The sequence below is a fragment of the Lemur catta genome, chromosome 13 (genome assembly GCF_020740605.2).
Source record: "Lemur catta isolate mLemCat1 chromosome 13, mLemCat1.pri, whole genome shotgun sequence".
Taxonomy (NCBI): domain Eukaryota; kingdom Metazoa; phylum Chordata; class Mammalia; order Primates; family Lemuridae; genus Lemur; species Lemur catta.
The window spans coordinates 82,394,874-82,416,398 of record NC_059140.1 but is presented as its reverse complement, the minus strand read 5'-3'; the positions used below and the strand labels follow the sequence as shown (position 1 = coordinate 82,416,398).

Genomic DNA, 21,525 nt, shown 5'->3' with positions numbered 1-21,525 from the left:
GGCGCGAGAGGCGGGCGCGTCTCTGCAGCGGGGTGCGCGGCGCGCCGGGGCGTGAGTGGAGTTTGCGCGTTCATCGTAGCGTTTACAAATTTGCTTTGGCTGCTGTTTCGCTTCGCCTGCACGTCACTTGTCCTTCCTTCCCACCTGCCTCTGGTATTTGCAGCTCTTTCCTATTTGATGAAATACGACGGAAATGGGTACAAAAGCTGCGTCTGAGACGTGGACGTTGGGGATCCTGCCGTTCTACCTCCTCGCCTTGGTCCGAACGCGGGCGCTTCTCGGCGCCCGGCCCTGGTGAGCGCCTGCCTTCACCGCGGCTGGGGAGGCCCCGCTGCTGGCCCAACGCAAGGAGTGCCTTTAAGACAGGGGATTCCCCGGCGACCCAACCCTGAGCCACAGGAATCGTCCCGGTGGAAATGCTCCCCGGCGGTGGCAGGAAGGCCTCTGTGCCCGGATGCCAACTGGAAGCTGTACAGAGGACAAAGGCCGCGCAAAACCTCTTTTCCTTCTTCACATTCTTGCAAGCATTAAGTGAGGTCCCATGGGCCCTGCAAACCTCCATGGCACGCCCTGTCATTTCAGCCTCTCTGGCTTCCTCCAGCTCCAAATCCCAAAATGTTCCAATTAGTCCTTTTCCCATCTGTAGGGTGCTGCTGGCCCCAGGCAGATGCCCACCTCCCGGTGGGGTCTGGAAGTGGCCTGCTTTTCTTTAGCTATTCGAGGATAGACAGTCAGCACTCTTCTGGGGAAAATAACACCACAACACGTATGTGTCCTGTGTCTGCCATTGCAATGCGCCATGCCACTGGTATTAAATGCTTATTTGTGAGAAATTTAAAGGGACCTGGCCTCTTGGCTGAGGGATGAGGGGAGTGGAGAGCACTCACTGCAGGAAACCTTCATCCCAGTAGAAAAGAAATCACCATCTGGGGCTGCACAAATATCTAAGATGTTAAAATGGGCTCATGTCTTGCCTTCAGTCGTTCATTCCATGCATTTATTGACTGGCTTCCAGCACCAGGGACTCTGAACTCTAGAACCGTTAAAGGCAGCAGCGGGCGGGGGTGGCGGTGGGATGGGGGGGGTGGGTGAGGTGCCGGGGGAGGTATTTATGTGTTTTTAAAAATAATCTAAACCCCTTTTTATTTTTATTTATTTTTCAGAAACAGGGTCTCCCACTGTCACCCAGGCAGGAGTGCAGTGGCGTCATCATAGCTCCCTCAACTCCTGGGCTCAAGCAATCTTCTTGCCTCAGCCCCTGAAGTAGCTGGGACTACAGCACACAATCCCACACCCCATTAATTGTTAAATTTTTTGTAGAGACAGAGTCTGGCTATGTTGCCAAGGCTGGCCTCTAACTCCTGGCCTCAAGCAGCCCTCCTGCCTGGACCTCTCACAGTGTAGGCATGAGCCTCCAGGCCAGGCCTAACCCTCTTGTAAATGACTCTACCAGGCCCTTACTCCCCAGCACAGATGCCTGCTCCTGGTAGCTAAGCTAGAAGCCACTGCTTTTTTTATTTCTTTTTCTTTTCCTTTCCCCTCTCCCTCTCTCTTCTTTCTCTCTCATGAGGAAAATCTCAAGTTTACCCTATAGTGAATGTTCCATCTGTCAATACATCATGTGGTCTCAATCCCGAAACACTGTCTCTGTTGGCTGACGTTGCTATAACAGAACACCACAGACTAAGTGGCTTAAACAACAGAAATTTCTCACAGTCTGGAGGCTGGAAGTCTGAGATCAGGTTCTGTGAGGTTCCTTCCCCTTCTTGGTCCGCAGACAGCAACCTTCCCACTGTGTCCTCACATGGCAACGTAGGAGCTCAGAAAACAATGCCCCCAAATGAAGACCTCAGAGGCAGCCTCTGAAGCAAAAGTTTCTCTCTGACCTTCTCCTGCCCTCCTATCTCTCAGTCCTGTCCTCCCTCCAGGCTAGCCAGAGAAACCAGGATCCCTCTTCCCTAAGGTGGGTCATGGAAACCAGAACCCCTTTTCCCTAAAGCCAGACACAACACCTAAAAGTATGACTCTAACTTGCCACCCCACCTTTCTGTATAAAAACAGGCTGTAGAGAAATTCTGTGACCCACCTTGTTTGACTGTAGGTCATGAGACCCTCATCCCAGCACGGGCCCTGCCCACACCCAGGAGGAAGGATGCTGTTCAGAGAGGCCAAGAGGAATCCAGACGGACAGGCCTCACTGGGCTTCCCCACTCCACCTGCCAGCATCGGGTCATTTCCTTTTTGTCCAACCATATTTCTGCACAGCTGTCCATAGTTCGTTTAACCTAACCATAAAAATGGAGTTTCCCCTCTATCCTTGGATCTTCATTCTACAGGCTGCCATGTCATGTAAAACTATAATCAAATACATGTGGATGCCTTTTCTCCTATTAATCTGCCTTTTGTCAGTTAATTCTTCAGTGACCCTTCGGTGGGTGATGGGGAAATTTTCCCTTGGCACCTGTAGCAGTGAGAAAGAGTAAAGCAAGCTCTATTCTTCTAAGGGCACTGATCCCATTATGAGGGCTCCACCCTCATGATCTAATCACCTCCTAAGGGCCCCCACTGCGTAACACCATCACCTTGGGGAAGGGGCTTTTCAGCCTGTGAATTTGTGGGTGACACAAATATTCAGTCCATAGCAATGACCCATGAGAAGCTGGGGCTGATCTCCTGACACTCCCAAGCAGCCACTATATGGTGGGCAGAACAATTCCTAAATCTTAGCAGCAACACTGAAAAACAACTTCTTACCCAAAGACCTTCTTGGAAGCACCTCCCGCCCTACTCTAAGTTTTGTCCCGAACCTACTCACCCCTATAAGAAGCCAGGATGGTGAGTTCTTGTGAAGCTAATTTACTAGGGCTCTTGCTAACACTGGATTTTCCAAGGAAGTGCATGGATGGGCCTAGGAGAACCAGGAGGAGCCTGACTACAATTTGGCCAAGCTGAGACTCTTTGACATAGAGCATACCCTGCAGGGCTGTTAAAAGAACTAAACTGAATTAAGTATTTATTAACATTAAGGGGTTACTTAGCTTGTAGCAAGCACTCTGGAAATGTTTGCTAAACCCATTGCATATTTTAAAAGGAAACATTTAAAAAAATGCTTAAAGATTAGCATCCAAAGCAGCTCAGGGAACCCTAAGATTGCATAGTTGCAAGTGTGCAACAGACCTCAGAAGACAGACTTGACCACCGAGGGCACTACCTCAGTTAACAGGCTTGGACCTTTGCTAGGTGCCAAGCTCTGTGCTGGGCCCTGGAGATTCAGACTTGAAAGCCACGCCCTCCTTGCCCTGTGGATTACAGCTTAGTCCTGTTGTGGTGGGAGAGAGAAAGGCTCATGCTACACAGTTATGTGATGGAGCTGCCTGGGGCATAAACAGAGCTCAGCTGAGGCAGCCCGAGCTGCATGTGGCTGGGTCAGTCCTAAGGAGGAAAGGAGTTAAGAGGAATTCCGCACAAAACGTAAATCTGGGCACCCTGCCAGTTGCTTCACACACATTGACTCTCAAGCAACCCTGTCAAGGTCGCACTTCCAGCCTCATTTTACAGATGAGGACATGGAGGCTAGAAGGTAATTTGCCCAAGGTAGGGCAGATAAATGACCTCCAGACCAGGACTTCTCAAATTGTAAAGTTCACACACACCCCTTTTAAAAATGCAGATTGACTCAATCCTTTTGGAGTGGGGCCCTAGACTGCTTTTCTAACCAGCTCTGCAGGTGATGCTGAAATTCTTCACACCTTGTTTGTTGGGAGTTAATAGAACAGGGAAGGCAACTCAGAGACTAGTGCCTTCCCTAAGCCTGTGTCCTCATGGGTGTAATTGCAGAGCCACACTAGTACCTACCTCTTGGATGTATTAGGAGACAGAAAAGACTATGCATCTCAAGCTCTTAGCATTAGCGCTGTCACCTTAAAGGGATTCCAGGGGCCCTAATAACAATACGAAGGACTAGGATTTTATTTGAAGCTCATTCAACTCCTCTCTCCAGTTAAAAATCTGCTGTGTGCCTTGCTACACGTCTAGTACCTTAGCATATTTTCTGTGTTTCCTAATGAACTGTTTGGATCTACTCTTGAATTCTGAAATGAACGTTATCTCTTTGGCCTTGGAGGGGCGGGGATGAGGGGAAATAACTGGTTAAGAGAATTGCAAGCCGCCATTCCCACCCGCATCTCCCTTACTAAATAAGTACCAGCTCCAGCTCCCCGCTGTCGGCCGCAGGAAGAAGTGCCCCAGTGTAACTGCCTCACAGCCGGAGAAGACCCAGATGCGGGGCTGCAACGGGTTTCCTTCCCAGCCGCGTCCAGACCCACCACCGATACAGACGCACACAAAAGTCCCCTCCGGGTTTGAGACAAAGGACTTGAACAAAGGTGCGCAACCGTAGCTCCAGCCAGCTGCAGACGGTGCTTTTGCATTGGTTGCACTATCGTCCAATAGGAAAGAAGAACCAGCATGTCTTATTTACATAACTCCTTCCCGTTGGTGGCCGGGGCAGGGGGCCGGTCCAATGAGAGGCGAGAGATTTGGAGCCTTCATTTGAATATAAAGATGACAAATAGCCCTGCTCTACCCGCATTGCCCGTTTGTTTCGGCGCCGTCACCGCCTCGCTATGCCAGAGCCTTCGCGCTCGGCTCCGGCGCCCAAGAAGGGCTCCAAGAAGGCCATCACCAAGGCGCAGAAGAAGGACGGGAAGAAGCGCAAGCGCGGCCGCAAGGAGAGCTACTCCATCTACGTGTACAAGGTGCTGAAGCAAGTGCACCCCGACACCGGCATCTCGTCCAAGGCCATGGGCATCATGAACTCCTTCGTCAACGACATTTTCGAGCGCATCGCCAGCGAGGCCTCCCGCCTGGCGCACTACAACAAGCGCTCGACCATCACGTCCCGGGAAGTGCAGACGGCCGTGCGCCTGCTGCTGCCCGGCGAGCTGGCCAAGCACGCCGTGTCCGAGGGCACCAAGGCCGTCACCAAGTACACCAGCTCCAAGTGAGGCGCAATGCGGTGCGCCCCGAACCCAAAGGCTCTTTTCAGAGCCACCTTCAAGCTCAGAAAGGAGCGTGCCACCTAGTCTGGCTGTGGCCTGTGGCTTGTGATTCAATCGCGTCGTGGGGGGAGGTGCAATGCGCAGCAGGGATGCAAGTCCTGAAGTAAAACTAAGCCCATTGTGTATATCGGCACATTTCCTTTTAAAAAGACTTATGGGGGCCCCGCGCGGTGGTTCACGCGCCTGGAAGACCTAGGCGGGACAATCGCTCGAGGATAGGAGTTCGAGACCTGTCTGAGTAACACAGCCAGACTCCTGTTTCTACCAAAAATTTAGAATTCAGCCAGGCGTGGTGGCGCGGGCTTGTCGCAGCTACTTGGGAGGCTGAGGCGGGAGGATGCCTGAGACCAAGAGTTGGAAGTTGCAGTGAGCTATGATCGCGCCACTGCACTCCTGCCTGGGCGATAGAGCGAGACCCTATCTCAAAAACAAACAAACAATGCTTGCTGGATTCTAGGTTAGTCTTGGCCACAGGTAGAAGCTGGAGAAGGCGACTGAGTTCTGTGGATCTCAACCAGAGATCCCTCTGCGCGTGAGTCACCTGAAGATCTTGTGCCGCTCCTCCGCCCCCGCGGGTGAGGCTGGAGGAAGCGCTCAGCGAGGCCTGTGGGTTGTTGTCGCGCTCCCTGACGGTGGCGCTGGGGGCCTTCCTTTCCCCGCCCCTTCCCTCCTTCCTTTGCCGAGCTTCAGGCCAAAAACGAACATTTCAGCAGCTTTGCGCCTAAGCGGCTCTCTATGCCACGCGCTCCTATTTGAAACATCAAGACGGCGGGCGCAAGATCCTGGTCTTCAGCCTTAGCACTCAGCGAAAATCTCAGTTCAGAAATTCTGGTATATCTCCAGCCGTGTGTGTGTGTGTGTAAAAGCCTGGTAAACAGTGAAAATCCTCTTAAATAAAGCAAATGCTGTGTCTTTTTTTAAAAAATCCAGTAAATCATAGGCAAAGTAAGTATGATGTTCGCTGGATGACACATTAAGTAACAACTAAGGCATTCCAGCTGTCTTCCCCCTAAAACATATCCAGTACCGTTGGCTGTATCGAGGGAACAATGCCTGAAATCGACCCGCCCTCCAAGAGCTGAAACATTGCCTGGGATTTGGATTCCCGGCTCCGGCTCGATTCCCACTTGGGGGCAATGGCCGTTGACCCCACACCACCTCCAATTACAGGAGGACAAGGACGCATTCCTCAGCATTTAACCTCTTACTGTCTCATAAATTCACTTTATTGCGTTCGTAGTTTCTTTTTAAAGGGACAGTTTTCCTCCCTTCACATTTTTTTTTTTAAAATAAGCTTTATTTTTATAACACTTTTAGATCCAACAGGCTTTTTATTTTTTTAATTGATGCATAATAGTTGTACATATTTTGGGGGTGCGTGTGGTATTTTAATACATGAATAGAATGTGTAATGGTCGTGCCAGGGCAATTAGGACATCCATCACTGAAACATTCACCCCCACTTTAGGTTGGGAACATTCCTATTCCTCTCCTCCAGCAATTTTGAACTTTGCAGCAAATTATTAACTATAGTCACCATACTGTACTATTAAGCTCTAGATCTTATTCCTTCTATCAAACCATGTATTTGTACCATTAATCAACTTTTCTTCATTCACCTCTCCACTGCTCTTCCTAGCCCTTGGTAGCCACCAATCAATTCTCTCTGTCCATAAGATCTATTTTTTAGCTTCCACATATAATTGAGAACATACTGTGTCTTTCTGTGCCTGGCTTATTTCACTTAAGAGAACCTCCTCCAGCTCCATTCATGTTGCTGCTGATGACAGGATTTCATTATTTTTATGGCTGAATGATATTCCATTGTATTTATCACACTTTCTTTATTCATTCATTCGTTGGTGGACAGTTAGATTGATTCCATTTCTTGGCTACTGTGAATAGTGCTGTAATGAACATGGGAGCGCAACTATCTCTTTGATATATTGATTTCCTTTCTTTGGGGTATATTTAGCCAGTGGTGGGATTGCTGGGTCATATGGTAGTTCTGGTTTTAGTTTCTTGAGGAATTTCCATACTGTTTTCCATAATGGTTGTACTAATTTACATTCCCACCACCAGTGTAGGAATGTAACAGTGTTCCCCTCTCTCTGCATCTTTGCCAGCATAATTTTTTTTATCTTCTTGATCAAAGCCATTTTAACTGGGTTGATTCCCTCCAAATTGTTCGATTTACTCCATAATAATTAACAACTTTGACTTGAAATTTGTAGCTGAGATGGGTGAGGGGCAGCCTCTTAAATGTATTTCAGAGGTTATGTCTCCCAAATCCCTCCAGTTCATTCCAGAAACTTAATTTAGGAATGTGGCTTAATTATTTCTGACTCAGAATGCTTCCATTTTGTCCAGTGAGTTCTAATTCTCTCAGACTCTATTGATTCTCATGTATTTGATATGTGGGCCCTGTCCTCTTTCAGTGTTGACATTCAACTTCACGTTTGTCTCTGTTGTAACAATGTGATTATAGACATGGGTTCTGTACACAATTTCAATTTTCTTGATTATAAAATCTCAATAGCAGGAACGCTGTTTTAGCTTTTTTGCATTTCCCTTAATAGAGTCCGTCCTGGAAGGGAGAGATGAGCCCCACCCATCCCCGGCCTGGGGCAGCTGGGGTGGCAGCTAAAGGCAGCCTGTTTTCACTTTAAACTTGTGCCAGAGCAATCAGAAGGACTGAGAAACTGACATTTGGCATCATACACCACAAAATGTATTTTTACAGAATTATTTTTGGAAAATTTGATTACATGTTCATTTTGTGCCTTGATTTTATCTCTGGCACTAACCAATGTCGTTGCCTAGTGCTAACACAATCAATCACACTTCTCTATCTTTGCCAGAGACAGGTTTCATCTTATTAAACCTATGTTTTAAGCTCATTAAGGGAGAGAACTACCTGCAACTATGAGAGCAGTTTCATGACTGCAAATGCTTGTTTAGGATATATATTGGCTCCAGATCTACAATCTACAATCTATGCTGGTAGGAGGGTGAGGGCTTGGCTGTGTCATTCAGGGGGCACCTGTTTCAAAGAGGAGAGACTGAATTCCGTAGCTTTTAATGCAAATCCTGTATTTCTTGACAGGATTAAGGGTGTTGACAGTTCTCACTTTTGATGATAGATCTGTTTAATTTTTGGATTATAACTAGAGAGGCAAAGAATTAAGTAAAATGGCTATGACAAAATTTCCACTCCTATGTATTTCTTTTCTTTTTAAATTTTTTAATTCATTCTCCATAGAGACTGTCAAAAATTGTCTGTGCCGGCTATATTGCAAGTCTTCACTGTGGGGTATTGAGAAAAGTTTTCAATTGACAGTAATTACGCCTTGGAAAACCTCATGGGCTACAATACTGCTGCTGTGCAAAGCTGTATGTATTTATTTTCATAAACATTTTGTGGAGCATATATCCAGAGAAAACTGAATGGAAACCATTCTGGACAATACGGTTCATGTCCATGTATGCATGAAGTAATAGACACCAAAGCAAAGAGGAGGGAGAAGAGAGGGTGCACCATTAACTCCTTACAAGAGTCAGTTTCTTCTGCAAAGATTTTTTTTTTCAAAAGTCAGTTTCACTAAAAGGTGTTTTGTTTGATAATAATCAACATTCATTTATGTTTTAAACAGTTGTGCACTGTCCAGATGATTTTTAAACACTGACTTTTGGTTACTTAGAAGTATGTTTAAATTTTAATTTACGGACTTTGTTGCAAAAAAGAGTAATATGTAGAGCATGATTAAGCATACTATACATATACATACTATAGTAGGATGGAATTCTGAGGCGAAGGGGAATGGAAATATGCATTCAGGAAGGAAAAAATAATCTAAAATAGCTCACCGTCAAAGGAAAATTGGTCATGTATTTATATTATGATATCAAATTGATGTAGATATCTTTAAAAAACTGATAAGACGACTTTGTTTTTTAAAAAGTCCTATATGGGGATTTGCATCCTTGCAATCATGTGAACTTACGATAAAAACATTTTAGATGGCTTTAAGAACACGTGAAGTTTTCAAAAACTGTTTTAGAGTGTACTCACCCAGTAGATAAAGAGAGGTGACAGCCATTGTGGCCGAGGATGATCGCGTGGTGACCTTTCCTCCCCTAGCCCTGCCTGCCCCAGCCCGGGCACACTACTGGCTCCCTTTGGAGAGATGGCTAGGAAAAAAAATGTCTTTTACTGGATTTTATTGAATTCTTATTTCGTGTCGGAAACGATGACAAAAACTCTCGATAATTATAATTCTCAAAACGGCTCGAAGAAGTAATTATTAGGAATCATTTTTATAAATAAGCCAAGCCAAGAAAAAGGCAAGTCATGTGCCTTCCAGAGCGAAACTCTTCATGCCAAAGCGCTTTCCTGCGCCAAAACGGGCACTCTCCCAAATAAATGCCACGAAAATTTGGAGGAAAAAGGGGGAATTTTGTGTTGCTGAAGATTCACATAAAATAACTGGGCGGCCAAGTATTAATACATTTGCTCAGGAAAAGCGCATTCTTTTCCTCTTAAATGAACCGCTTCCCCGCCCTCTAGCACCTGGGTCGCTTATTATCATACATCCAGCTCCCGCACACAGGGCGCTACGATGTCGCCGCATTTCGATTTCCATTTCAATTTCAAACCTCCTGCCATTGCAGTATCCTGCCAGGCAAACAGTTTCTGGGAACGTTCAACGCCTCAGCATAAAGATGTCTGTCAGGTCCAGGCAGGGATAAAAATGTCTTAACAAAACGCAGAGCCAGGCATGACCGCCAGGGCAGCGTGACAACACTCCGGACCTCATGGAGCTCGAGATCTAGCGCCACCTCCAGACTCACACATGAGGGGACAGGGGGCGGAGAGGAATAGAAAAGGTTAACACAGGGTCCTTCTGGGGGAGGCGACCCGCGCTTCTCACGTGCACGGTACACGCCAAGCTCAGATGGCCCTGGATGGGATACAAGCGCTCAAGTCAGAAAAACACCCTTTGCTATTAAAGGACATTGGGAACTAAAAGCTATTTTTGCGCCACGGTACACGTCAACAGTTCTGACGGGAGGCGAGGGTGGACACAAGGGAATCCTTGATCGCCTCCCACCATTACCCAGCTTTTTTTCCATCACGAATTTCTGTAACTGGCACTTATTCTCACTTTCCATTCATGCACACACGCGCGCGCAGACACGACTCAGACCCGGCCGCACCCTGTAACCAACGAACCGCCAGGGCGCACGCAAATACATGACATTACGCAACAGCCCTTCACCGTGTTCAACACCCTTTCTCGATTGTGTGGGTGGCTCTGAAAAGAGCCTTTGGGTTCGGGACGCACCGCGGCACGCCTCACTTGGAGCTGGTGTACTTGGTGACGGCCTTGGTGCCCTCGGACACGGCGTGCTTGGCCAGCTCGCCGGGCAGCAGCAGGCGCACGGCCGTCTGCACCTCCCGGGACGTGATGGTCGAGCGCTTGTTGTAGTGCGCCAGGCGGGAGGCCTCGCTGGCGATGCGCTCGAAGATATCATTGACGAACGAGTTCATGATGCCCATGGCCTTGGACGAGATGCCAGTGTCGGGGTGCACTTGCTTCAGCACCTTGTACACGTAGATGGAGTAGCTCTCCTTGCGGCTGCGCTTGCGCTTCTTGCCGTCTTTCTTCTGCGCCTTGGTGACGGCTTTCTTGGAACCCTTCTTGGGTGCCGGAGCGGATTTGGACGGATCTGGCATGATGGCGTATGTCTCCGAACAAACACAAGGGGCCCCCGGAGCAACTCTATTTGTACGTCTTGTATTCAAATGAAGGATTGGAATTTGCTCACTTCTGATTGGATAAAATGTCGTTCTACGTCATCGCTGGGCAAGGCATACGCAAATAAGGAGAAGCCGGGCTCCTTTTCCGATCGGCTACCGTCGCTAACCAATCGAACGCCGCCATCCAGCCGACCTCTGGACCATATATAAGGGCTCGCTGCGCCCCGCCGCCTCGTCATTTTCGGTACCGCTTTTCGATTTTTGCAGCCTTGTGTGTTAGTTTCGGAGATGTCTGGCCGCGGCAAACAGGGCGGCAAGGCGCGCGCTAAGGCCAAGTCGCGCTCGTCGCGAGCGGGGCTGCAGTTTCCCGTGGGCCGTGTGCATCGGCTGCTCCGCAAGGGCAACTACTCCGAGCGCGTGGGCGCCGGCGCGCCGGTCTACCTGGCCGCGGTGCTCGAGTACCTGACTGCTGAGATCCTAGAGCTGGCGGGCAACGCGGCGCGCGACAACAAGAAAACGAGAATCATACCGCGCCACCTACAGCTGGCCATCCGCAACGATGAGGAGCTGAACAAGCTGTTGGGCCGCGTAACCATCGCGCAGGGCGGCGTCCTGCCCAACATCCAGGCCGTGCTGCTGCCCAAGAAGACCGAGAGCCACCACAAAGCCAAGGGCAAGTGAGGCCGCTGCCTCCGGCGCCCTTTTACGGACACCAAAGGCTCTTTTCAGAGCCACCCATCTTCTCGAGAAAAGAGCCACACTGAATCTGCATCCCCTTATAGGCCTGTGGCCTAGTCGTTTTGGGCGCCTTAGTGAGCGCTTCAGCGCTAGGCTAGGGCGCAGTCAGGAGCTGAGACCCGGGGCTGGTTGGGCCACGCATCCTCGCCAGGTAGGCAACGTGTGCCTTTTGCTGCAGGGAACGCTTGCCCATTGCCCACAGGTGGCCACCCTTGCTTTTGAATCTCACCCCAAAACCTCTCGGGATTTTAATCCCATCCACGCTAAAGATACCCACATGATTGCTAGTGATACGGTATTGTTGACTCTGGAAAGGTTCGCAATTTGGACAAGTCCAGGATGGGTTTTCTAATCCCAGGGACAATCGGGTTTATTCATCTGGTATTAAGAGTATTTGTAATATTTTACGAATTTGCCATTTGCGATTCTAATGAGTAAATCTTGGGAATTCCATTTAAAACGTAAATTGAGATTGTCAAATTTTAGCATCGTGAGGTCCGCGGGAGTTATGATTTGATTTGTTGGGTTGGAATTCTAAAAGTCATGGAAAGCGTTCAGTACTTTAAAAACAACCAGATTATTAGATCTTAAAAGGAGGTGTAAACGTTTTAAGAATTAATTGTGAAGAAAGTAATTATTTGAAGGAACTTTATTTTGGGTTGGTCAAACATTAATCAAAGACCACTTTGATTGTTACAATTGTGAGAACAAAATAATTTGTACAGTGAATTTGATAAGGAAAATTAGGCTTCTGAGTTTAGCACATTTAAAATGAATACTGTTAGAACCAGATTAAGAAGTAGTTGTGGAAGAAGACCCTGTTCATGAACTTCACATTGCAAAATAAAGGAGAGTTGGAGAATTCCAGAGACCTAGGCAAAATCAACTGAGAAATGGCTGTTAATAGCACCTACCTCACAGGGGAGAAGGGATTAATGGAGTTAATCCGTGATAGTCCCTTTAAAATGCCCGGTCCAAAATCAGAGCCCAGAAAGTGTTAGCTTTATTCCTGTTACGGTTATCTATAGTTTTCATTGCTTTCCAAACTATGGATGAGTCCTTTAATTTTTTAATGGACACAATTTTGTACACAGTTGTGGAGTATGTAGTGATGTTGCAACACATGTAATGTATAGTGATCAGAATAGGGTAATTAGCAGTTTTTTATTATAATTATAAATACAGGCCAGTAAGATAATTGAGGAATAATATATGTATGTATCCTACTAAAATTGAGTCTACCCAAACCAGGGCTCCCTGGACACCATCTGGGGCTAACCACAAATCTGCTTGTCTTTATAGAAAATATCACAGTGCTATCTAACTATTCACCCCCAAAATTGACAAGCAACTGCCCCAACAGTGTCGATCTAAACAGTACAATATTCACAAAAATGTAGATAGTTTGTGCAACACACAAGTGGGCACCATTTCAGTAAAACAAAGCTGCTAGGATTGGCCAGGGGAGTGCATAGCCTTCCAGAGATCTCCCCATTATTTTTCTAGAGACAGACTTCAATTCTAGCTTAAATTTGTCTTTATGTATTTATAGCAATGTAGGTCACTATATCTCTTCAAACCCTTCAGTAGTATTTCAGAAGGTTTTTTCAGGGGCTGGGGACTTAGCTGTTTCAAGTATCACTATGGATTTCCAGATTTTTTGTAAAAAAATTACTCAAATGGAGTGTTAACAGAGAAGGCAGTAGCATTTCATTTATCACCTCTAAGGCTGAGCTGTCCCATACACAGTAACAAACCACAGGGTTTATTTAATTTCCAGATAATTAGCAAGGTGTGGTGGCTCACACATGTAATCCCAGCACTTTGAGAGGCCGAGGTGGGAGGATCACTAGAGGCCAGGAGTTTGAGACCAGCCTGGGCAACATGGTAAGAACCTGCCTCTTAAAAAAAAGTGTGTGATTAATTTTTAGTTAATTAAAATTTAATGCAAAGATGTAGTTTCTCAGTTGCCCTAACCACATGTAGCCAATGGATACCATATTTAGCACAGACAGAATGTTTCCATCATCACAGAAAGTTCTGTTGGACAGCTCTGGTCTGAAGTCTGAGGATCTATCAGTTTACTAGGTTCAAAAACGTAGCAAAATAGCAAGAGCTGCCTGCTTCTGTAAGAGGAAGCTCATCACACTCTTGCAAAAGGAAGAAAGGTACCGCAATTCCACTCCTAGGTATATGCCTAAGAGAAATGAAAACACACATGCACACGAAAACTTGTACACAAATGTTCATGGCAGCATTATTCATAACATCCACAGGGTGGAAACAACCCAATGTCCGTCAGCTGAAGAATGGAGAAACAAACTGTGGTCTCTCCGTATGGTGGAATACTAGTCTCTCCCAAGGACTGAAGCACTAACTCAGGCTACAAGGAGATGAACCTTGAAAACATTATACCCAGTGAAAGAAGCCAGACACAGAAGGCCACGTGGTGTACAATTCCATTTCTATGAAATACCCAGAATAGGCAAATCAATAGGGGGAAAAAGCAGGTTCGTTGTTGCCGGGGGGCTGAAGGAATGCGGAGCACTGGGGCGACTGCTTAAGCGGCACAGGGTTTCCTGTGGGGCATGAGAATGTTTTGGAATTAGATAGTCGCATGACATTGTGAATGTCCTAAGTGCTCCCTGAATTGTTCACTTTAAAATGGTTCATGATATGTCGTGCATGTCGCCTCATCTTTTAAAAAAAATCCGAATCTAATAAATGAATGTGTACCAAATAGTAAGAATCAGAGGGAGAAGGAGAAGGGAAATCAAAGGAAGGCTGGTGTCGCAGGAGGGCCAAGGAGAAGGTGGAACAGACACCGGGAGGACAGAGGTCCACGCCAGTGCCTCTGGGCAGGACAGTGCTGGCCCCTCCGGTGGAGTGAGGGGAAGCTGGCAGGCCCTGCCCTTGGCACAGCAGCGGCAGCATTCAGAGGCCATGTGGAAAGAGGCAGTTGGGTCACTCCAGGTGGCTGTGGCAGCTTACCTCTGCTGGCTCTGCCTACAGTCTGGATTCTTTGGGGGCAGCATGGCCTTCCCTGGCCCGAGGTGTCACCAGTGCACACTCACCTTCACTGGGAGTGTCTCGGTCACTCTCCACACGTCTGGCTGGCATTTTATCGAGAGAGATGAGATAAAGAGATCCTAGGTCCCAGAGGAAGAATGCAGCTTGAGCCAGTCTCCAGAGTATAATCGCTTGCGCAGGTAGGTGTTTGCAGTTTTGCAGAATTCTCCAGCTGCCTGCCCTTCCCCTCTCCCGGGCGTGGGAGTGCCCCAGCGCCTGCCTGGTCATCTCCCACAAGCTCACCAACACATTCAAGAATCTCCTGATTTTTAAAAAAATTGGCCATGCTCCTCCTGGCGATGTCCGAGTCCCCTGAGAAGCTGAATTAAAGTGTTCTGTTACTGGAGGAGTGATGCTGATCCTTCAGGAAAGCAGGTTTGAATAGTTTCTCTGACTCCTGTCCAATGTGGGTTGTGCTGAACTTGTCATTGTCCTTGACTGTGTGTGGTCCTGTCCCAAAGTGGCCCTAGCTCTGGCCACCAGAGTCGGCCTCCTGCCTGTCTGGAAGAGTCTCTTGTTTCATGCACATCACTCACCATGCCTCAGCCTCGGTGGAACACAGGCTGGCCCACAAAATGCTCCACAGCCACGTCGGTCCCGGCCTCCACTCGTGTCCCCCGCCTCCTGGTCAGCTCCGTCCCCTGCTGCCTGATTGCAGCTGCTTCTGCGCAGGTGGCTGCGGACACCAGGTCCACGGCCCTGCACGGCCTCCAGATGTTGGAGGTGGCAGTGCTCCTTGTGGAGCGCCACCTTTGGGCACCCAGGTGAGCTCCGTGGCCTCTGGCCTCAGCTCATCCTTGTCACTTGCTGGCCAGGCCCTCCCAGGTCTCTCCTACTAAATAACCAACCAGCCCAAGACGTCACAGCTGGAGGGCCTGCTGGGCGAGGTGGCAGGTGGGCTTCGCAGATGGCAGGTGGCTGGTGGACAGGCTAAAACTGGCTCGTGGGCCCTCGCCACCCACTCGGGGCCAGCTGGGAGAGTAGGCTGGAGGGTTGCCCCAGGGTTAGGGTGAGTCAGTGGTGGGTTAGCAGTGGAGCCAAGGAACCCTGAGGCCCTGCCTGGAAGTTGCTCACTGTCCCTGATGTGCCACATGCTGGGGTCACAACACATGACAAGGCCAGCTTGACTGGGGATGCTGAGAGAGCCTCCGCTCCCTGATGTTAGAAGCCACAAGACGCTGGGATCCTGCGTGAGCTAGGGGAAGAGGAAGGTTTGGTGGCTCCACCCTGAGACTTCCTGTCTTCTCATGATCTCATCCAAACCACGACTTCAGTGAGTCGCGAACTGACAGCGGACATCTTCCCAGAGCTCTGCGCTCACAGGCACCTGCTTGGCATTCCTGCAGGCTAGAGGTGGTCTGACTGCACCCGCACAGGAAGCCCACTGAAGGTTTTCCATTCCCCCACCCCCACCCCCACCCCGGTACCTCTCCCAGTCTCCCCCGGCCCAGGAATTGGTTCTGCCATCCTCTGGTTACTCAGTTAAATAAAACAGACAGACAAAAGCAGTCTGTGTGGGCTGCTTAACCAAATACTGTAGACGGGGCAATTTATAGACAACAGAGTTTGTTGCTCGCAGTTCTGGAGGCTGGAAGTGCAAGATCCAGGTGCCAGCAGATTTGGTGTCTGGTGACACGGCGCCTTCTTGCTGCGTCCTCACGTGGCGGAAGAGCCCAAAGGCTCCCCTGAGCCTCTCTTACAAGGCAGCTCGCTGGGGTCTCTCCTACAAGGGCAATGATTCCATCGGGAGGGCTCAACCCTTACGACCTCGTCACCTCCCAAAGGCCCCACCTCTTAATACCATCACCTAGGGGGTTGAGATTTTAACATACAAATTTTGGGGGAACACAAACCTTCTTCATTCTTCACCTACCTTGCCCACAGAGAGACCATCTGCAAGTCCTGCGAGTGTTAGCTCTGCAACGTCGGAACGCATGTATGTCTCTCCATTTCAACTGCTGCTCCCCTCGTCTTGAGCAGCACCTGTGGTGAGCTGAAGGGTGGCCCGTCCAAAAAATGTGTCCACATCCTAATCCCTGGGCCCTATTAATATTACTATGACCTTATTCGAATAAAGGATCTCTGCAGGTGTAATTGAGTTGAAGCTTTGGAGATGAGGAAATCATTGTGGGTTGTGCAGGTGGGCCCTGACTCCAGTGACACATGTTCTTGTAAGAGTCACATAGAGGGCGGGGCATGGTGGCTCATACCTGTAGTCCCAGCTTTTTAGGAGGTTAAGGCAGGAGGATTGATTGAGCGAGCCCAAGAGTTTAAGATCAACCTGGGCAACATAGCAAGACCCCATCTCTACAAAAAGTAAAATAATCAGCCAGGTGTTGTGGCGCATGCCTATAGTCCCAGCTACTCTTGAGGCTGAGGCAGAAGGATTGCTTGAGTCCAGGAGCTCGAGGCTTCAGGGAGCTATGATCGCACCGCGGCACGCTGGCCTGGGCAGCAGAGACAACCCTATCTATATAAAAAAAATTCACACACAGGAGGAGACACAAACAGAAAAGGGGAATCATGCAGCCACAAACCGAGGAACCCCTGAATCTGCCAGGAGCTGGAAGAGGCAAGGATCCACTGGAGCCTTTGGAAGGGTCGAAGCCCTGCCAACACCTTATTTTTGAATTTTGTCCTCCAGAACTCTTAGAGAATAAATTTATACTGTTTGAGACCACCCAGTTCCTGGTAGTTCATCACAGCAACCGCAGAAAACTACTTTGTCCTCATGTCTCACCTGGACTACTTCATGAGACTCCCTGTTGATCTCTCAGTTGTTTTGTTTTTTGTTTTATTTTGCTGATCTCCCAGATTTTAGTCCTTTTCATACTTCCCACAACCCACACCACCACGTGAATGATCTCTAAAATACTAAATTCCCCTCTTTGAGAATAAAATCTACCTAACGTCAATCAATCCACCATACCAACAGGCTAAACAAGAAAAGTAATATAATTATCTCAATTGATGCAGAGAAAGCATTTGACAAAATCCAACACCCATTCGTGATAAAAAATTTTTTTTAAGCCAACAAAAAACCTCTCAGCAAACTATGAGTAGAGGAGAACTTTCTTAACTTGATTTAAAAAAAAAACAAACCTACATCCAACAACATAATTAATGGTGCAAGACTCTTTCCCTTGGTTGAAAACAAGGAAAAGATGTCTGTCTAAACACTCATTCAGCATAGTGCTGACAGCTCCAACCAATGTAATAAGGAAAAGAAAACAAAAGAAAAAGAAATAAAAGGCCTACAGATTGGAATAGAATATTCCATTATTGCAATATTAATATTTAAATAGAAAATTAAACTTTCTATTTTCAGATGACATGATTCTCTACATAGAAAATCCCAAGGATTTCTACAAAACAACTCCCAGAACTAACAAGTGAGCTCAGTAAGGTCATAGGATACAAGATCAATGAAAAAGTCTATTGCATTCCTGTATATGAGCAATGAACTTGTAAAAACAGAAATTAAAAACACAATACCACTTAATCACTTTTAATCACCCCAAAGAAAATGAAATACTTACACATAATTAACAAAACATGTACAGGACTTAATATACAGAAAATTACAAAACAATGATGAAAGAAGTCCAAGAAGATCTAATTAAATGGAGAAATATACCAGGTTTATGGATTGGAAGACTCTATGTGGCAAAGATGTCAACTGTCTCCAAATTGATCTATAGGTTTAACACAGTTCTTATCACAATCCCAGCAAGGTGTTTTGTGGGCACAGACAAAATTTCTATGGAAAGGCACAGATCTTACCATGGCTAAAAAAAAAAAAAAAATCTTGAAAAAGAAGAATATAGTGAGAAGAATCACTCTACCGGGTGTTATGGCTACAGAAATCAGTGTGGTATCAACCAAGGGACAGACACGTAGGTCAATGAGACAGAAAAGAGAACCCATAAATAGCCCCCTCAAATACACAGGGCTGATTCTTCTTTATGAAGGTCCAAATGCAGCTCAGTGGACGAGGGGCAGCCCTTTCAACCAATGGTGCCAGAGCAACTGGACATCCACAAAGGAAAAGAAAATGAACCTCAGGTTAAACCTCTCACCTTATCCAAAAATTAACTCAAAATGGATGATAGGCTTAAATGGACAATGTAAAACTACAAAACTTGTAGGAAAAAGAAGAAAATCTTCAGAATCCAAAACTAGGCAAAGAGTTCTTAGATTTGACACTAAAAGCATGATTGATAAAAGGAAACACTGATAAACTGAACCTCATAAAAATTAAAAACTTCTGCTCCACAAAAGCCCAGGTGAGGGGAATGAAAGGGCATCCAGCAGACTGGGAGAAAATACTGTCAAACTGTTTATCTGACAAGGACTAGAGTCTCAGACAGGTAAGGGATCCAGCGCACACTCGGTTCCTAGCCAGGCCGAGCCCTCTGGTTTCCCTTGTGCCCCGATGGCTCTCGCATCACCGGGTGGGAGAATTTCCTGGAATGTGTCGGGTAGCAAGTGGGACTGTGGGTCTTGCCAGCAGAAAGGGATGGGATGGGAGGACCAAAATACTGAATATTCAGGAGGCAGTCAGTAAACAGGAGGCACCCGGGCTCTAAATACTGATGATCGGTAAGTATATAAGAGGCTCTTAATATGCAAGACACTAAATAGTCATGATCACAAAGTATACCATAGACATCAAATATTCAGCATCACTAAACATATGACAGGCACTAAATATTTATGATCACTAAGTGCCCGAGAAGCACTGAATGTTAAGGATCACTAAATATGTGACAGGCTCTGAATATTGACGATCATTAAGTATACAAAATACACTAAATATTACATATACATGTCATTAAGTACACAAGAGGTACTAAATGTTCAGGATCACTAAATATAATACAGAAACTGAATATTCAGAATTGATAAACATGTGAGAGAGGACACTAAATATTCACGATCACAAAATATACAACTATTCGGGATCACTAAATATACAAGAGGCACTAAATATTTATGATCACTAAGTCTACCAGAGGCACCGAATATTCACTCAGTATACCAGAGGCACTGAATATTGAGGATTAGCAAGTACACAAGAGACACTAAATTTTCAGGAACACTAAATGTAGGAGAGGCACTAAATATTTATGACCACTAAGTATACAAAATGCACTAATATTAAATATTCATGATCAGGAAGTATATAAAAGGCACTAAACATTCAGGATTGCTAAATACACGAGAGGCACTGAACAGTTATGATCATTAAATATACAAGATGCAATACATATTAAATATTAACGATCCCTAAGTATACAAGAAGCACTAAATATTCATGATCACCAAATAAGAGACACTGAATATACATGAACACTAAGTATACAAGAGGCACTAAATATTTAGGATAATACTAAGTATTTCAAGAGTCACTAAATATTCATGATGACTAAGTATACAACAGGCACTAAGGATTTAGGATAACACTAAGTATACATGAGACAAATATTTAGGATGACACTAAATATTCAAGAGGCAGTCAATATTCATGATCACTAAGTATACAAGAGGCGGTAAATATTCAGGCTGCCTAAGTATACAAGAGGCATTGACTAATCAAGGTACACTAAATAGGCCTGGCACCCCTGACACAATATCCAGAAGGTCTTAATTCCGCCACCCACTGAGGACACCATTTGGCCCACCTGTCCCCAAGTGGCTGCACCTGTGTGCCATTGGCTGAGGTGCCCTTGGTGGCACCTGAGTACTGGGCCTCCTAACCACACTGCCCATGGAAACATCTGGCGGCAGAGAGCAACAACCCCCGTGGACACCTGCACCCAGGATCGGGTGGCGGATTGCCTCTCCACTGACCCCTGTCCTCAGAGTCAGCACCCCGCCCCCGTTACTCAGATGTGGTCTGCAAGCCCTTCTGTGTCATGACCTGTAGCCTGAAGGTGACTTTCCATGAGTCGCAGCACACAGCAGCTGTTGGAGGTTACCCCAAGGCAAGGGCACCCAGATGTGTCCTTTCCATGCAATCACTTTTCTCCCTTGGTGGCACTGTGTATGGTGGGCTACTGTCCCGTCTCCTCCACCGCAAGCTGAGCTCTCGGAGGGCAGGAGAAACCCTGCCTGGCTTCGTTCCCAAGGACACTGCGCACAGGACCAGCGTGCCCCAGAGACCATCCATCCAGGTGCACTGAATGCTGGGCTCTCAGGTCTGATATGGACGAACGCTTGGGGTGGGGTGGCGCACTTGTGCATGATAAACCCACCACTCTCGCACTCTCAAATTTTCACATCTCTGACCCAAGGAGCTTCACCTACGTGCTCTCAAAGCCCTTGAATGTGGGCCACCTCAGATTACTTCTTGGAAATTCTCCAGGGGATGTACAGGGCCTTCCAAGGAAAAGCTCCCATCTCTTTGTTTGTTATTAATTAATTAATTTATTTTAGATACACGGTCTTGCTCTGTGGCCTGGGCTGGAGTGCAGTGACACACTGACAGCTTACTGCAGCCTCCAACTCCTGGACTTAAGTGATCCTCCCACCTCAGTCTCCCCAGCAGCCGGGACTACAGGTGCACTTGCCCACACCAGACTAATTTTTCTAATTTTTTTTTTTTGTGGAGGGGTGGGGGGTCTTGCTATGTTGTCCAGGCTGGTCTTGAACTCCTGGGCTCAAAGGATCCTCTCACCTTGGCCTCCCAAAGTGCTAGGATTATAGGAGAGAATCACTGAACCCAGCCATGATCTTTTTGTTGTTCAGAATGCTTTATTGATTTATTTTTATTTTTTCCCAGCTTTATTAAGGTATGAGCCACATAACTTTTATTATAATAATATATTATGATATATGATCATGTCTATCTATCTGTACCACATTTTCTTTGTCTATTCATCCATCGACAGACAT

General features: G+C 47.0%; 3 protein-coding genes and 1 non-coding gene across 4 annotated transcripts; 2 read left to right on the top strand and 2 right to left on the bottom strand.

Annotated features, from left to right (window-relative positions):
- Positions 1-4,580: 4,580 nt before the first annotated feature.
- LOC123648873 (H2B.U histone 2) lies at positions 4,581-5,103 on the top strand. Its single transcript, XM_045566769.1, has one exon. The coding sequence runs from the start codon at positions 4,626-4,628 to the stop codon at positions 5,004-5,006; it is 381 nt and encodes a 126-aa protein (XP_045422725.1). The 5' UTR covers positions 4,581-4,625; the 3' UTR covers positions 5,007-5,103.
- Positions 5,104-8,313: 3,210 nt separating this feature from the next.
- Positions 8,314-8,453, bottom strand: LOC123649525. Its single transcript, XR_006739033.1, has one exon. It is a non-coding gene; the product is annotated as a U4 spliceosomal RNA (small nuclear RNA).
- Positions 8,454-10,298: 1,845 nt separating this feature from the next.
- Positions 10,299-10,895, bottom strand: LOC123649115 (histone H2B type 3-B). The gene has a single exon (XM_045567022.1). The coding sequence runs from the start codon at positions 10,795-10,797 to the stop codon at positions 10,417-10,419; it is 381 nt and encodes a 126-aa protein (XP_045422978.1). The 5' UTR covers positions 10,798-10,895; the 3' UTR covers positions 10,299-10,416.
- LOC123649114 (histone H2A type 3) lies at positions 10,727-12,014 on the top strand. The gene has a single exon (XM_045567021.1). The coding sequence runs from the start codon at positions 11,110-11,112 to the stop codon at positions 11,500-11,502; it is 393 nt and encodes a 130-aa protein (XP_045422977.1). The 5' UTR covers positions 10,727-11,109; the 3' UTR covers positions 11,503-12,014.
- The last annotated feature ends 9,511 nt before the right edge of the window (positions 12,015-21,525 follow it).

What these genes read in the sequence shown, in the direction of transcription:
- LOC123649115 (XM_045567022.1), bottom strand. Translation starts at nt 10,797, where the DNA reads ATGCCAGATCCGTCCAAATCCGCTCCGGCACCCAAGAAGGGTTCCAAG.
- LOC123649114 (XM_045567021.1), top strand. Translation starts at nt 11,110, where the DNA reads ATGTCTGGCCGCGGCAAACAGGGCGGCAAGGCGCGCGCTAAGGCCAAG.
- LOC123648873 (XM_045566769.1), top strand. Translation starts at nt 4,626, where the DNA reads ATGCCAGAGCCTTCGCGCTCGGCTCCGGCGCCCAAGAAGGGCTCCAAG.